This window comes from Coturnix japonica, chromosome 6 (genome assembly GCF_054131305.1).
Source record: "Coturnix japonica strain WE chromosome 6, WE-NBRP24, whole genome shotgun sequence".
Lineage (NCBI taxonomy): Eukaryota > Metazoa > Chordata > Aves > Galliformes > Phasianidae > Coturnix > Coturnix japonica.
Window position 1 is genome coordinate 15,324,424 of NC_140668.1, and position 16,668 is coordinate 15,341,091.

General features: G+C 39.4%; 1 protein-coding gene across 1 annotated transcript in view; it reads left to right on the top strand.

Moving 5' to 3' along the window:
• The window catches only part of LOC146760349 (cytosolic carboxypeptidase 4-like), a 243,613-nt gene extending 234,766 nt beyond the window's left edge, over positions 1–8,847 (top strand). Inside the window, exons 3-5 of the mRNA XM_085551533.1 lie at positions 840–969; positions 5,328–5,459; positions 8,602–8,847. Of these exons, the coding sequence (XP_085407659.1) occupies positions 840–969; positions 5,328–5,459; positions 8,602–8,832 (493 nt within the window). The 3' untranslated portion in view covers positions 8,833–8,847. The remainder of the gene's footprint in view (positions 1–839; positions 970–5,327; positions 5,460–8,601) is intronic.
• The last annotated feature ends 7,821 nt before the right edge of the window (positions 8,848–16,668 follow it).

Genomic DNA, 16,668 nt, shown 5'->3' on the forward strand with positions numbered 1-16,668 from the left:
GGATGTAACTCTGTAGCTAGAAATTTGTCCAGTACTTACAATAATTAGGCTCTGCAGTGCACACAATCACTAATGAGGGAAATTAGTCAGATTCTGCAAAATTGTACAATGATGTGCTGCTCCTTACAATCAAATATCCTGCAGATTTTTTCACTGATCACTGAGTCAGGAGCAGAATATTTTCAATCCAACTAATGAAAACACTTTCTCAGTGCAAATCTAGGATCCTTATTTAGCTTTTTATCCAGTCTTTGCAGTGAATCTAGGTAATTGTTCCACATAATGATGTAGCATGCATCAAGATCTTCTTGATGTGCTTCAGATAGCTACATTTCTCATGAGCGGAGGAGCTTAAATGAGATATCCAGCTCATCTCATTTAAGTGAATACATATTTCAGGCCGGTCGAAGAGATTCAAGCACCTGTCTTCAATTAGAATGAGTAGGAGTTGGATGTACTTATTTGCTGTGGAGGTTTTGAGAAGCCTTTGCTGTGCACGTAAGCTGGGTGAGTTTTGTAGATAGCGCAGAATTTAGAGCGTTTCCGAAGGTAATTTTGTTTGTAAGTGGTCCTGATTGTGTATGTACTTAAGTAAAGGAAAATCTGCATTTATTTTCAGGGCTGTAACTGTCTGAATTCTGGAAGGAAAGGGGATGATAAAATCTGCATGGTGGTACGCACCTCTGAAATGTACCGACTGTTGATTCATTCCAACCCAGTGTTAAAAGTCTTTGATCTGTGTTTTAATTGGCATTCCCCATCTTTGTGCCAGGTCTTGCCAGAATCAGGAACTCTTTGGAATCAACTTTTGTTTGTGATGTGTTGCTTTGTGATTTCAGCCACCGTTGTTCCTTGAGTGGAGATGATCTGAACAGGCAGTGGCTGACTCCCAGTTCTCAGCTCCATCCAACAATTTACCACACCAAAGGTCTTCTGTATTATCTGCGCAGCATCAACCGGGCCCCTGTGGTGAGTAACTCCCTGTATCTTCTATGGGTTATTGCACGCAGATGGATTATTGCAGTTGTGTCAACAGCCCTGTTTTATGGTTAGAGATGTGGAAAGCATACTATACCGCTATACTTTCATCATTGTGGGGTGTTTTTGAAAGTCTTGGGTTATCTACTGAATCTTCTAACCAACTCCAAACTTCAGAGTCTTCGTGCACCTGCAGAGTGAATACAAATTCCTTACAGCTCCTTAGTATCCTCAAAGTACTTCAGCTAAACTAGATATTGTTAGTAAGTTATTGTTATCTTTCTGGCAATGACAGGAGAAATTCTGTGAAGACATAGTCTGAATGGATCATGCAAAAGCCCAAACTGGAGCAATCTGTGCAATCAGAGAAACACAAGTTAGCTTTCAAAATGGTTGAACTTTTCTGCTGCTTCAGTGAGAAGAAAATGACTTTTTGGGGGAACTACCGGAAGTTCATGAGGGGTGATACTACTGGCATATGTCTGGGATCTGTCCCCATCTGTTCGGTCTTGATGCCCAACAGAATGAATAGTTCTGAGACCTCAGGATAAAAAAAAAACACTGATGGTTTCAAATGTTGATGAACAGAATGGAAGTGGATGGAACAGCAAGTTGGCTTCTTATAGCCCCAGTTAGGCAGGAAATGTCCTAAGATGCACTGTTCACTCTGGTCTTGATGAGAAAATCCTCAGACAAGGTGAAAATGTCTGTGAGTTTCTTTAAGTGAATATTTGTGGAAATATGCTATTTTTGGCCTAAATGACAGCCCTGACATCGAGCTCTGCACTCCAAGGAATCTACTGGAAGTTCAGCTTGTATCTGAGAGTTTATTCCACCTACATTTTCTTTGGGTTTTGAGCTACATCTGATCAGTTTTGTTTTATTGTGCTAATCGTATTGGGCCTTTTTAATTTAAATTTATCATAACCATCCCTGTCACATCCAGATGCATGAAGTTGAACATGCGCCCAGTGGAAGTTTTCATCTTGCTGAGTGAAGTAAGACTATTGATCGTATCATGTCTCTCACTCACAGGCAGTATGTCAGACGTGGTAAACTGATTTTTTCTTTGCCTTTGAAGAGTACATTGATTTTGGTTTATACATGCTCGCAAATGTCTTTTCCCAACTCCAGAAGAAGCTGGATTTCTTCTGCCCTGCACTCACTGCCAAGATGCCATGAAGGCAATTTCACTGATAGCCAAATGATTTCTGTGGAGTGAATTAGTTTAATTTATCTTGGGGATGCGCAAGCAGTTTCTTCAAAGGAAAGGAAAGCTTCTTGAAAGTGAAAAGGAAATAACTTTAAAGTTAGCGGCCTTTCAAACCAAACCCATTTTAATTGGTAACTTCAGCCATAGAAAACAGCCATCTAAGTGCTTTATTTGTTTATTTATTTTTGCTTCTCTTGTTGGTTTTGGAAACCCTAGTAAAAGAAGGGGCTGGATACGCTGTAGTATTGCAACTCTCCACTGAGGGTGGTTTCTTTTCAACTGAGAGCAGCGGGAGTATCAGAGAGCTAAGCTTGGGAGCAGCTAGGACTGAAGGGGAAAGAGATGTTGCTTTTTCCCCTTGAGCATTCGTGGTGAGGAAATGTGCAGTTTGTGAATTACAGTTGACAGTGCACTTGCAGGATGCAACAGGAAAAGTGTAGCTCTTACAGAGGGATCAAGCTGCAGCAAAGAGCAAGTTACTTTTGGAGGGGACAGGAAGATGCTGTTAGGGACCAGGAGACACAAAGCGGTGTTTGCTTTTTGAGATATTCTATCAAGGTTGGAAACAGAATCTGACTGCAAGTACATAGCTTTTTGTGAGCAAAGCATCCTAAACGTGTCTACCTCAGCAGTCTGAGATTGGGTCCTCTCACGAAGCTACTAAGGAAAAAAAAGAGTATTTGCATCCATTTTCTGTCTTGCTTTTCCTTTGTTTTAAAAGCTTCCTGATTCTGTGAGTCATGAGGGGGATTGTTTTTGAGTTTGAAAGCAGTCCTTACCTTTGTGGTGCTCAGTGCTGGCACATTACTTTAAATAGATAAAAATTTGCATGTGTGTCTTGAGTCATACCCCAGTGAACACCAGACTTGGAATTTGACTGTGTGTTGGTGTCACAGCTGTACAAGAAGGATAGAGAGAAAAAAGGGGTGGGTAGGTCTCAAGTTTACCTTGTGGTTGCCCAGGCTTAACCCAAGGAAAGTTCTTCATTGGGTGCTGCAACTATAAAATACAGTTTTGTCTTGGCTGAGTGGTGAGGCTTGAGCTACTCTGTAGAATAAAAATAGAGCAGAAGAATGCATTGTAAAAACAAAAACAAAACGATTTGTCATAAACATTGAGAATAACTGCAGTGCTCAGTAAAATTAATTAAAATGTAGGTATATATGATACACAAATGGAATGGAAACATTTCCAGTAGTGTTGACTTCTCTGCTGTGGAGGTGGGTGGCAGTCATGGATTCATCCCATGGCATGAAATAGTGGTGTTACAGAGCCTGGCTTTTACAATGCTTTACTAATATGGAAGGCTTGTTCCAGACTTGTCACTTAAGGATTCACTCTTGAGATGCAGAATTATGGACCTCCTGCTTATCAGGCAGCACAGCTATCTGAGCAGCTGATCATCCCTGTGTGGTTTCTGATAAGTAATCTTTTAGGTAATAATATATGCATCTTGCATGTTAGTAATTCTGTAAATTGGCAGGTAATTGATACCTGGTTGAGCTGGGATCTCTGCCTCAAAATAGAACCACAGCTATAAAACCTTCTTTGATATTCATAGGAGTAAATTCTAGTTGGTACCTGTGGTTAAACTAATCTATGACTGTATTGCTGGAAGCATAGATGGAACGCTAACTGGAAAAATGCCTGTCATTAAAAGAACCAATAAATGCAGCTGTTTAGAAGGGGGCTTTATGGGATAATTCCCTGTTTTTCAGGCAGTTGCTTGAAGTGTAGGACTGCATAAGCCCCATGTGTTGGACTGGGTGATCCTTTTACAGGTCCTGTCCAACTCAGGATGTTCTGTGGCTATAGCAGTCCTGTTAACTAGGACTTGTGGGATGAATCTGCGTGTGAGTGTCTTAGCATCTCCAATCAACGTGCAGCTTGTCAGAGCAGCTGGAGGAATTTAAATGCTCAGTTCCTTAGGTAATTAAACTTCCTGACTGGCTGCAGCTAAACTGAGTTACTGTATAACTACTAAACAAGCATACTAGGGTAAAACTTGCCTTAACAGTTGGTGGAAGAAGTTGATCTATTCCATCTGTTTCTCTCCTCCTGTCTATGTTTATATAAGAATATGTATCTTTCTTCCTCATCTTTTTAATTGATCCACAGTGCTTCCCTACCTTATGACACCTGTCCCTTTGTCTCTGATAGATGCCTCAGAAAACTATTTAAATGATATCACGATGTTCCTTTCTAATCGGCAATGAATATTGCCTTAAAACAAACCAATTTCTTCTCTTTAGAAATCCTTGTCTTTTCACTGCTGGATTTCTTAATGTTTCTGATAAAGACATGGAGAATATATGTAACAGCAGTGTCTATATTGACTTCATATTCCGGAGGGCAATGAGATTGATTATTATTTAACACTTGGGTCAATATTTTCCTCTTGGGTCATTAAATCGTGATTTTCATTTTTATCAAAGTTGATATGTGCCTATGAAGGCAATCAAAACTTCCATTAAAACCTGGAATGTACCTTGTACCTAGTTTATATGATAGCTGACATGAGAGATGGATTAAATAGATACATTACGTTGTGTGGAATCAGATTATTTGTCTGACAAAGATAATGTCCCGTGCTTTATGTCCAGGAATTCATGTAAGTATCTGACCACATACAATACATTTTTACACAACTGCACAATTACATTTTCCTAAACATTGTGTAGCACAGTTTTTGTGTTTAAAGAAGCCAAGGTGATTAATTGCTGGCAAAAGGTGCAGTTTTAAAATCTCCTGAGGCTAATGCTAGAGTTGAGAAGTCAGAGGAGCCCAACAAATTGCTCCGTTGTATCATAAGTTACCATGAACTCTCAGGTTCCTCGGTTGGCATGGAATCTTGCACAGATGTCATGTTTATTTCTGCTGTGGACAGAAATGCACCGGTGTTGACACTGGATTCATGAGATCATGTCAGTTCCAATAGGTAAAACGAGGTACGGCTGACTAACAAAGTTTGACACTGATTATAGGCTTGGCCCAGAGCTCTGCTCTGAGTTTGTCTGAAGAGCACTGACAAAGGTGTAATTCCTCACATACAATCCTCTAGTATTTATAGTGTCTGTTGTGAAGAACCACAAAGCTTACTTCAGTATTACAGATTTTGCCTTTCTTTCCTCCCTAGGTGTTCTGTGACTACCATGGACACTCCCAGAAAAAGAATGTGTTCCTCTATGGTTGCAGTATCAAAGAGACCTTGTGGCAAGCAGGTTGCGTGGTCGACACAGCAGTTATCACAGAAGATGTTGGCTACAGGGTAGGTCTGCTTTGTTCCTTTCTACAGTTGTTGGCATATATGTGCACCTACATCCCTCTTTAAGATGAGGTCAGATCACAAGTTCTGTTGGTAGGTGCAAACTTGTCTTGCAGCAGAGGAGTAGAGATCCAGAAAAGTTTAAATGATTCCTACTATCTTCATGCACCAGATATCTGCGAGAATATTGTCAATAGGTGGATCTCTAATTCATTTCATTAAGATGCTGTTTTGTTGTCACTGCCGCTGACTAATAGAAATGTTGTATTTTTGTGTTTTATAAGTTCCAAGTATACATGTGCTTCTCTCACCCTCAACTCACGAGAAGTCCCCGTGGAAACACTTGTTTCACAAGGAAAAGCAGGAAGGGTGCTTACAGTCAGAACATCGCTTGTTGTATTTGAAATCAGTGGGCTTGAAAAGGCTGAGGATAGTTCACTGTTACACAAACAGAATTCAAATGCTGCTTTCAGCATCTGGTGCCTGTCTTGAATCTGCAATGAAGAAACCAAGAGCAAGCCTCCAAGGGTGTCCAAGAATCTGCAGTGGCCTAGATGAAAGGCTTTGTGATTGCAAAATATGGGAAGTTTCTCTCCTTCCTCCCATGAGTAATTGGGGACGATCCTGCTCTCCATGTATTTACTTCCCAAAAACATGAGCAAAATACCTCAAGAAAATTGTGATTTTTGAACAGCCTTTGCTGTAGCCCTTGATTCGTGGGAGAAAGAGGCATTGTTACTTCCTAATACTTGGCCTCAGATGACATGCGTAGCATTGACATTGGAAAACCCAACTTCAGGATTTCTCCTTTTAATCACCATTCCAGGCCCCTTTGACAGTAATCTCTGAAGGGACCTCAGTAAAGAATCCTAATTCCATTCTGACCAAATGGGAACGGAGGTTTATGGACATGGGCAGCACCCCCGTTTTTGTGCATGCTAAATCCAGCTGTATGAGAGACAGGGAGCATGGTTAAAGTAATGTGTTGTCATAAAAGAATCCTTTGAAAAGATGCGTTTTCACCCTCCCAGAAATACAATTGAAAGGTAATTAATGAGAAAAGCAGAGGGGAAAGAACTATTAGTGTGAAATCCAGTGAAAGCTGGTAAAATGAAAGGAATATTAAATTCAGATTTGATAATGCTTCTAAATGAGTCCTGACTACAGAGACATTACTGTTACCTGCCAGCGTTTTTATTTAATCAAATATAGAAGACTGATTATGCATATAATTTCAATTGTTTTAAAAACTAAACTGGATTAGAGATCTGATTATGGTACTTCATAGCATATATTTACAAAAATCTGTGTGCTGTTTCAGATAAGGACAGAATGAAAACTATCTGAACCTTCACACGCAGTTTAGCTGGATCTCATGATTGTGTTCAGGATTATAATTGTTTGGGTGACTGTGCTTTATTTTTAACCCAGCTCCAGGAAAACCTGGATGTGTTGCTCGGAATCATAATATTTTGCAGCAAATTGTACTTTGAGGGCAATTCAGAAGCAGTGGATGTTTAGTTCAGAGCAAGTAATCAATTTTAAAGATTCCTCTGTTCGGTATTCTCCCAGGAAAAGGAATGCTGTAGTTCTTAATAGCACACTGTAGATCTTGACTTAAGAGTTAGGCTCATGCTGGTCTCAGGTTTGAAATGTAATCTCTCACTTTGTTCCAGTTATCTGTTCACAAGGTTTTTTTCTGCTGATGAATGGACCTTATAGATCTTTATGTCTGTACCTTACAGAACTGGTAGGGTCCATTCATAGCTATAGATTGGATATGCTGAAAATAACATTTACTTTCTTATTACAGAGGTATGTATGATTATGATGTTTGCAGTGGATATTGCAGAACAGTTTAGGCCAAAGATTTTATCTTCTGCGTCAGTCATCCTTTAAGAGAAGACCAGCTATTAAATGTTATTTTCTCAATTTTGATGAAACCAAGCAGTCCTGTACAGAACTGTGATGTAAAGCTCAACAGAGTGGAACTAGAATTGCTTAGAATCAATCAGTTTCACTGATTGTTATTGGAAAGTGAAATTAGCTGGTTGGCTTTCACTGCCCAAACTGAATGAAATTTGAGGGTCAATGCCATTAGCAATGAGCAGAAACTCCTTCTGTATGATTCCATTCCATTCAGAAGTTTAAGAAAGCTGTCATCAAAGAAATAATGAACGTTCTTATTTTACAAGCTCTTCACTGGATGGTCTTTGGGCATGTACTGGGATGCAAGCACAAAGGTTTATATGCACATATGTGCTTTTGTATGTAAATGCCCAATTTCTACACCGAGTACACCTAGTGTTAAGGTATCTAGTATATACTTTTACAGTTAGCATGAAGAAGTGTTGCATCCACACTGATAGAAATATTTGATAGCGCTGTGTATTAGCAGTGTTTATAGGCTGCTGTTGAGAAAAATGATTTCTAGAATAAGAAAATCACTCAGAGCTAAGAGGTAATTTTACTGAATTTTCATATTTACTCTTTATTGCCGCTTTCTATACAGAGTGCATTCAATGTACCATTTGATCCCAGATGAGAATAGTTTGGTTTATTTCACAATGCAAGATAGTTAAATGCTAAGCTCTATTTTCCTATAATTATCTGTGACCTTCAGTGGGATTATGCATTCCCCTTCTTTGCTGTGTGCTGTGTTCAAACAAAATTCCTCCTATAGCTGAATCCCTTGTCAAATTGTGAGGAGGAGCTGGAAAGGAAAGAATGGAAACATTGTGTGCTGAGCTATGACTGCAGCCCTCTAGGCAGAACAGGAAAATGTAGTTAATGTTGAAGCAGCTTAAAAAATAAAGCTTCATAAGTGACTTCAGCAGTCCAAAACTATAGGATGTGCAAAGACATCATTTTGGATGGGATGTACCAAATGTACTTACAGCATTTTTGTCTGTGACTGGGGACAAAAAAACAAACAAACACAACAAAACATTAGAATATGAAGATTTCACTTGGGATGAAGATGAGTCCAGTTTGGCACTAACTGGAACTATCACAGTGACAGTTTCTACAGGTAGCTTTGGTGATACGCGCTTTAAACAGCATAGGCCTCTTGTAGATGTATTTGTGATATAAATGCATGTACATCTGTTTGATTCATTTTCTCATTGCTGATACTTTCTTATAGACTCTTCCTAAAATCCTGGACAAAGTGGCCCCTGCATTTGTCATGAACAGCTGCAGCTTCCTTGTAGAAAAGTCCCGCGAGTCAACAGCCCGGGTGGTGGTATGGCAAGAAATGGGTGTGCTGAGGAGCTACACCATGGAGAGCACGTACTGCGGCTGCAGCCATGGTCTCTACAAAGTAAGTACCTCTTCCAAAGAACTACATGGCACACTCCTTCTAATGTGTGTCTAATGAGCTTGGGAGAATAGAGAGTGCTGTTTTTATGCTGTTTGGTATTGCCAGCTTCCTTCTATAATATAAGTGTAGCCATTCTACTGAGTTTCTTCTCAGTTAAATCCTTCCACGATCCTTCACTTTTAATCTTCCATGCCAGGGAAGTAGGTTCCTTGCTACGAGGTTTCATTTGACAGTGAAATAAAAAGAAATTCCAGTCTAATGCCAAAAATATTGAGCTGAATGAAGGAGTGTTTTTGAGATGATACAGACTGTGTCTTTATAATGGTATTCACAGTAGATCTGAGGTAATTAACATGAATATTAGGAGTCGTACACTTCCTGTTGCAGTCTATCTGGGCATTTGCTTGGCTAAACTTAAGAGCCTGCACTGAGAATTCTGCACTTGGAGTTTGTTACTGACAGCCAAAGGTAGCTCATCTATGAGCTGAAGCCACAGCTTTAACTGTGAACTAAATGGAGCTAAATTTCTTACCAAATGATGTTCCAGATACTGTGGGAAGGGCTGTACTTGTGCTGAGTGCATCAGAGACAGGAGCCTCTTGGCACTTTTTAAGTACATGGTTTGAGCTCTGGTAATTGTATTTAGCTGTACATAATTCTCCACTTGCTCAGTTGGTGAATTCTTTTTGTTCCTTTCCCAAACCTGTTGCTTTCCATGGAAGGGATTCTGTGCTCCACCTTATTTCTCCCACTAGGGAGCAATCCTTATCTATACAGCATTAATATGTGGTTAAGGATCCGAAAAGACCCTTAAGGAAAAAGCCATTGTTACAAATAACAATTAATAAGACGTTCAAATTATTCTTTGCAAGTTCTATGTTAATCCTTTTACATTCCATAGAATGTGGCCAGCAAGTACTCAGCTACTGTTTTAACAGTGCTCTACTATACTCACATCATTTCTTAGATAGAAAAGGCAGAAGAAATATCTGAAGATGGTTTAAAGAAAGAGAATATAACTGCCCTGAGCATTACACCTAGTGCTCCCTACTCTGAGAAGTGCTGATGGGGTGCAATAGGTACCACAGGTTGTGGTGGGGTTTTAAATTTCCTTCAGACAGTGGGGAGAAATTCTACCTTGACTAATGTCAGTGGCAAAACTCCTAGTGATCTCCATGGAGAATTTAACTCATTTCCTAGATAATCTGAGTAACATCTAAAAGCAGTTGGACATCAGGTTATATCAGTGTCTAATGATTTGTTCTCTACTTCCTTCAGTATTTTCAACCCAAGTTTGCATAAGTTGTGCCAGCAGATCTAAAATGTTTTATGCAACGTTCTCCCAAGTGCACCACCACTCAGTAAGCTGGTGGTCAGGCTTCTAATGGTGTTGGTAGCAGTTCTGGATCCTGATCTTTGACTTTCTTCCTTCTTGAAAATGGTGAAAATAATGGTGAATGTAGCTGCTTTGCTGACTGTAAACTGAGATACAAACTTCTTGTGCTTGAAGTTGCACATATCTGATAGGGAGTTTGCAAAGGATTTAGGAAAAAACAGAGGAAGGCTTTGTAGAGACTGTAAGAAGCTTAAATATTAAATACACAGGGCTGTCAGGTAAGCCCCCTCTCACCACAGAGCAATGTTGTAGGAGGGCTGAGGTAACCTGTCTGATAGAGAGGCCCAGAAAAGAAGTTCCTAAAGTTTTTCGATTGCACGGTGTGTGGCATATCATGTATAGAAATGTGACTTTCATTTCTAAAGCAGTTTAGTGAGTGAAAAATAAGGCATGAATTTGTTACTAGTGATATGTAAATGAGAAACAGTTGTGACCCCAGCCTCGATTAAAAGTCATTTGATTTCAAATGGGTATGGGGGGAGGGCAGAAATGAGAGCAAAAGAAAAGATGACTTGTCTCTGTTGAATCTCCCTGTCTGTGTGATCAATGGAAATGCAATAAGCCATCTACCCTTAAGGAAGAGAAACATAAAACTAAAGAAACTATTGATCTTATCTAAGGTTTTATTCAACATAAAGAAGAAGAAAAGAAGGGGAAAAAAAATCCAGACTCTCTTTGATTTTGTCTGGATTGTCCAATTGAGTCTTAGAACAGCAGTGTCTCCATTTGAAAGCTGCCTAAAACAAAGCAGTCCATTTCAACAAGGAATTCTCCTTCCTACTTCTACCAGTTTACAATCTCACAATCAAAAAGTAATCAGAAACTGCCTATCATTTCTCTCCCAGTGTGAATGCAGTCTGTATTAACTCCCTCACTGGACCTATTGCCCTCCAGGTTTGTATTACTGTCCTCCTTTTGCAGGATTTTGTTGAGCCATCTTGTCTTATTTGGTTTGCAGAATACTGAATATAAGGCTGTGCCATAGAAAGCTCTATTCAGTACAATCGGGAGCAAATATTGGCCCAAAAGAATCAAATCTGCACTGACGCATATGGATATTCTCCTAAGTTTCTTCAGTGTGATTCATTTTTAAACTGGCATAGCTCTTTGTTTTACCATATCCTATTGTACTACACTTTATTCTTCTTGATTCTTGGCTGACTAGTTAAGACGCCTGTAGTAACGTACTGCACTGGGATGTTCAGATTACTAACTGTATTCACCATCCTACGAGTTTGATGTATTTTGAGCCATGTATACATTTGCGTTCCAAAACAGATATAGTAGAAACATGGCAAATCTCAAAACTCAGCTCCGTGCTCTCTCAGTACATGTGGTGTTGGAAAGGCATTTTCCTTGACATGTTGTGCCTGGTAGAGGAGATGAAGTACTGATGTAAATAGACTTCAGCTTCTTGCTTCAAAGGGATACACGCAACAAGGAGTAACAAATGAGTTTTTAAATTATTCCAGATATTTTGACAGTACCCTTTGAAGGAGATTTTACTGGTGACGTGGATCCCTTTTTGAAGAAAGTCTTTGGGAGAGTCAAGAGAAAAAATTAATTCTGTCCAGTCTAATGCTTCTGAATGAGGGGAATTGAATGCCCCAACTTTTATTATCCGACTTGATGAGAGGGAAAAGCCATCCATTTGCAGAGATGATGGAATCAGGGAGAGCAGCACCGAGCAGAGTGGCCATACGTTCATAAGAAATTGTTGATAGTTGTTCAAAACACCTTTGAAAGGAGGATTTGGGGAATTTCAGGAATGCTCTTCCATAGAACCCATCTTCATGTTGGAAAAGTTTTTCTTCTTTTGAGTCCAACTACTCAATTCACTGAACTGGTAAAGCAAGCTAGAGGTGAGGAAAAACTGATGTTGTTTTGTTGGTTGGTTGGTTGGTTTGATTTGATTTTGCTTGCATTCTCTCCAGTCATTTACAGTAGGAGAAATTAGAGGTAAAATTGTGCCTGATGTAACGGCAGCAATTGGCAGGTGGAGCCTGGCCAGAGTAACTGTCAAAAGTCATGGCCTGTCTAACAATTAGAAGCCCCCATCTCTACAAAACTCACCCCAGATAAATTGTGAGAGTGAATGTCCCTGAAGGTTCTGTGAGCCATCTTCGTGTGAGCGAGGATGTGACATTAGTCATGTAACGTGTGTTCCACAAATCATGTGCCATCTTGCTGAAGTCTGTCTCGTTCTGTTTAGAAGGTTAATAAATTGCATTTTTTTGTTTTTCCTATGCTATACTGGCATAAAACCAAGATAACTTTCTTGTTAGATAAGAGCCAATAGTTTGTATTTCGGAGATGGAAGTACTTAAATGCTGAGGGATAAAAGGACGGAGCTGCTGATAAACGGGTAGCAGAACTGGATGAAAAGCTCTGCATCCTGGCCCCTTATACAGTAACTGCAGAGATGAGAGTCTAATAAATGGGAAGAGCTGCCATTATCCATCCCCTGTAACCTGGCTAGCATTTACTGAATTATTTTATACAAGTAATGAACCAGTGAATTGCCGTGAAAGTGTGGCAGAAATAAAGCAGTATGCCAAGATGAAAGCCTTTCCTCTTGCTACTCTTTCAGAGGTGGACTGCTCTGGTTTGACCCATTTCTGTCCAAAATAACCAAATTGTTACTAATACATCATTTGTCCCTGAAATTGCAGTTCTGTTTCTTTATAGTTATCTATAGGCAATGAAAGATTTTCTTTATCTTCCTTATTATTGCGTATCACATATTATATTTCTGTGGAATTTTTATGTATGCCTTATTCATAAGCAGTTTATTACAGTCGATAGTCAGAAATTGGGTTGTTTTGAGGGAGTTTGCAGTCGCATAACGTTGTCTTACTGGCATACAGAAGCAATGATATTCTTGTATATCATTCTTGTAATTGGATGCCTAGTGCACAAACTTGCAAATAATTTTAATTTGGACTCATGCCAGTATTCAGGCACCAACAGAAATGGTTGCAGCAATGTTCTTGCCACAGAGCGTATTTGATAAGTACTTGCAGAAGGGAAATGAAAAGAGATGGAGTTTATTCTGGGCTTTCTGATGAGCATTCCAGTAAATTGTTTACATCATCTTTGAAATCTGAGGCTTTTCCTATTTCTGGTTTCCATTGTCTCCCACGTTTTACACTTTTCCTAAGTATGAGTAAGTTTCACAAGCATCCAGAAGTTTCTATCCAAAAAATCATCTCTAAAACGTGCATCTAGTGAACCCTCTGAGGCCTGGGCACGTCATTCAAAAGCAGATGCTAAGAAATATAGAAGAATGTTTTTTTGTTTTTTTTTTTCTAAATAGTTCTGCTTCCAGTTCTGGTCCAAAGTGATTCAAATTGGAAGCAGCTGTAATTGTAAGAGAAGTATAAGAGAAAAACAAATAGTTATCTTGTAGTAATCTAAGGAGTGAAGGATTAAATTAAGGTTTTCTGCTCATTGTGTTTTCTTTAGTTGTTGCCCATTGCAAACGTTTGCATCCTGTTTTCCGTATTTTCATGCTCCTTTTGTGCCCACCAATCCTTTTCAGTAAATTGTGATTCAGTTTTCAAGATATTCTAATGGTACCTTTTAGTCTTGACGATTTCACTTAATGCAACGATATAAAGGTTAATGGCATTTAGGAAATGAGCAAAGGCACATGGGAAAGAGCAAACCAACCAGGAGACGGTGAGCATTCATCTTCCTTGGATGGCCAGAGCAACATAATGATTAGTCTGCAAGCACAGCACCAGGGCTTGTGGCTTGCAGCCACAAACCTGTATTTTCTGGTCCTCTTAGGCTGGATTGAGTCAGATGAGCAAAGTCTTGGATGAGAACTCTCCACGGACTTGGCAGAAAAAATGAGTGTTATATCCTAACTCGGATTTTGTTGATATAAACAAAAGGAGAAATGTATATGGCCTTGAACTACAGAGAAATGAAAAATCAGCTGACTTCTCAGCCTTTTGGAACCAATTTCAAAGCTGATCAAATAGGATCTCGACTTCTCCAACTCCTAAATAAACAGAGTAGCACAATCTGAGCCCTTTGGAAGTAATAGCATCTTAAATCAGTTCCTTTGTCTCTGTTGTTGATAGATTATCGAGGGCTGTCTGTCAGTGTAACTGGAGAACAGGTTCCCTCCCTTGTTGTGGTTTGTAATTGCTTTGTGTTTTGTTGTTAGTGGTGTTTTTTAGGTTTTGTTTTTTTTTTTTTTCTTCAGCACAACAGAAAGTAATGATGGGATGAGGTCATTGTAGATCTGACTTTGCAGAGTTGGAAGCATCTAGTTCTGTGGAGGTACACTAGACATGGATGTATTTGGAACAGCAAAGCAGAGCCATCATGTGCTCCCCTCTTTCTCTCAACTCTTTTCCACTACTGTATATAATCGATCAGTTGCTGTAGCTCTGATGTTTACCACTTCTGTTTGGGGCTTAGTCTTAAAGGGCTTGTTCCAACAAATCCCTGCGTTTCTTTCCTTTTACTTGCAAATGATGTGAGCATCTCCTAGTTAGCAGCTGGTTTATTTGTTAAACCAAGGAACACAGCAGATTCTGTGGGACCCAGGAAAGGAAAACAGATGTTACCTTGATTCTGTACATTTCTGAATGCTGATATTTCTCTTTTTTCCCCTTCCAATATACCATAAACAGCTGATACCTGTTTTGTTTGTTTGTTTTCTCCCTCAACTACTTCTAAACCTTTCTAGATGCTTGGTTGCAGCCCAGTCTTCCCATACTCTTGGGAAGAAAGGTGGTAGTAGGTACAGATTGGAAAGAGTTATCGAGCTGCTTCCCTAGAAGCTTTTTTTTTTATTTCCCTAGGAAATAAAAAGCCAGACTACATGGAATCAGAAATGCAAGTATTCAGTCATACCCATTTTCTGGGAGTTGTGGATGGGATTAGATCGAAGATTCCCAGGTGCTGACATTGCAAACCCAGACAACTTAGATGTTAGAATCAAAAAATTCATTTGCAATTAATTAATTTATGGTTGCATGGAAAAGATGCTGAACTTTGGATGAAATGTTACTCTTTCTGAAGCCCACTGAACAGTTCTGAACGGTGCAGCCTTGAATATAAGTGGGATTTAAGTCTGCTAATGAAAAGAACTCTTGGGAAGGATGTGAGACAGAAAAGCAAAATTCCTAATGAAAACTAGCTGTAGTATTCTGGCAGTGTCTCTTTAAAAGTCTAAATATCATTGCACATCATCCTTTCAAGTTTTCAGTGGAATTACAGCGGCTAGGTTTTTGATTTCTGATGTCTCTCTTGCTTGTTAATCTGGTCCCATGTGGATTTATTGTACAAATCTATTTGGCAGCTGAAAATTGCCCTTTGATGAAGCTCATAGTCTAATCATGAACTCCTCAGGCATGGCAAATAAGAATGGGAGGTTGCAAAAGCACAGGCTAGAGGAGCCACGTTTGTCTTTTACTCTGCATGGATTTTAGAAGCATCTAAATTTCAAAGTCTTTTATACACAGGATTTTCTGCGAAGATTGATTTTTACCCCTCTTAGCATCATAACATTTGCCATGCTGGATCAGACCATTGGTCCATATGATCAGGTATCCTGTCTCATACAGTGTTTGGTTCCTCGTGGCTCCTAAGAGAACAAAACCAGGCTGTAGTGCAACTGATTCAATTACACTAAGACATGGAAAAGAAGAAATAATCCTACCGGCCCACCTGACCTGCCTCCTTTCTGCTTCATATGCTGCAGCATGAGGCCTGATTATTTCGAGGGTGTGGTAATGATAATGAGCAACTTTCTCTGTTGATAATTATGGCACTTTTCTGTCCCCTTTCGTAATATTTTCCCACACGGGATTTCCTGCAGCAGTGAACTCCACTAGTTCATACTAGTGATATTAGTGGTATTGGATATGCTGTCCAATATTGAATGTAAACTATATATTGAAATTTAATCTCACTTCCTCCTCCATTCTGTCCCTCCACTGATTTCTGCACTGTACTTCTCACAGCTGCTGTAGCTCCCAGGTTCTTTAATCTGCTGTTCTCTGCCACATCCACTGTTGTCTTTATTCATGGATGATCCAATCGTAGGTCCCTTGGTCTTGTCAAAAAGAAATCAAACTAACTCTATTCATTCTTGCCAACTTTCAAATCTGTAGGTGCATCCTTTCTTCTTCTTTTTTTTTCTCATCCAGTTCTTGTCTCTTTGGTCTTTCCTTTTTTATGTTCCCAATTGAGATTTATATTTTTTTTTCATATGTGCTAAGCTCCTGTACTGATAGCATTGTCTTTCCTCTTTCCCTTCTTCCACAACACTTATTTCAGCTTATGGTCCCAGAAAGAACCATCAGCTCTTCTGGTTTTGACCTCCTATACTACATAGGCAGCTTTGTACCAAACCCTCGTGTTTGTGTAAGATTTTTCATAGAAGAAAGAATTCAGACTGGATTTGAGAGCATCACATGATTGGAAATCCATCTGGTCCCCTGATATTTTGTTCCAGGGATCAGAAAGTGCTA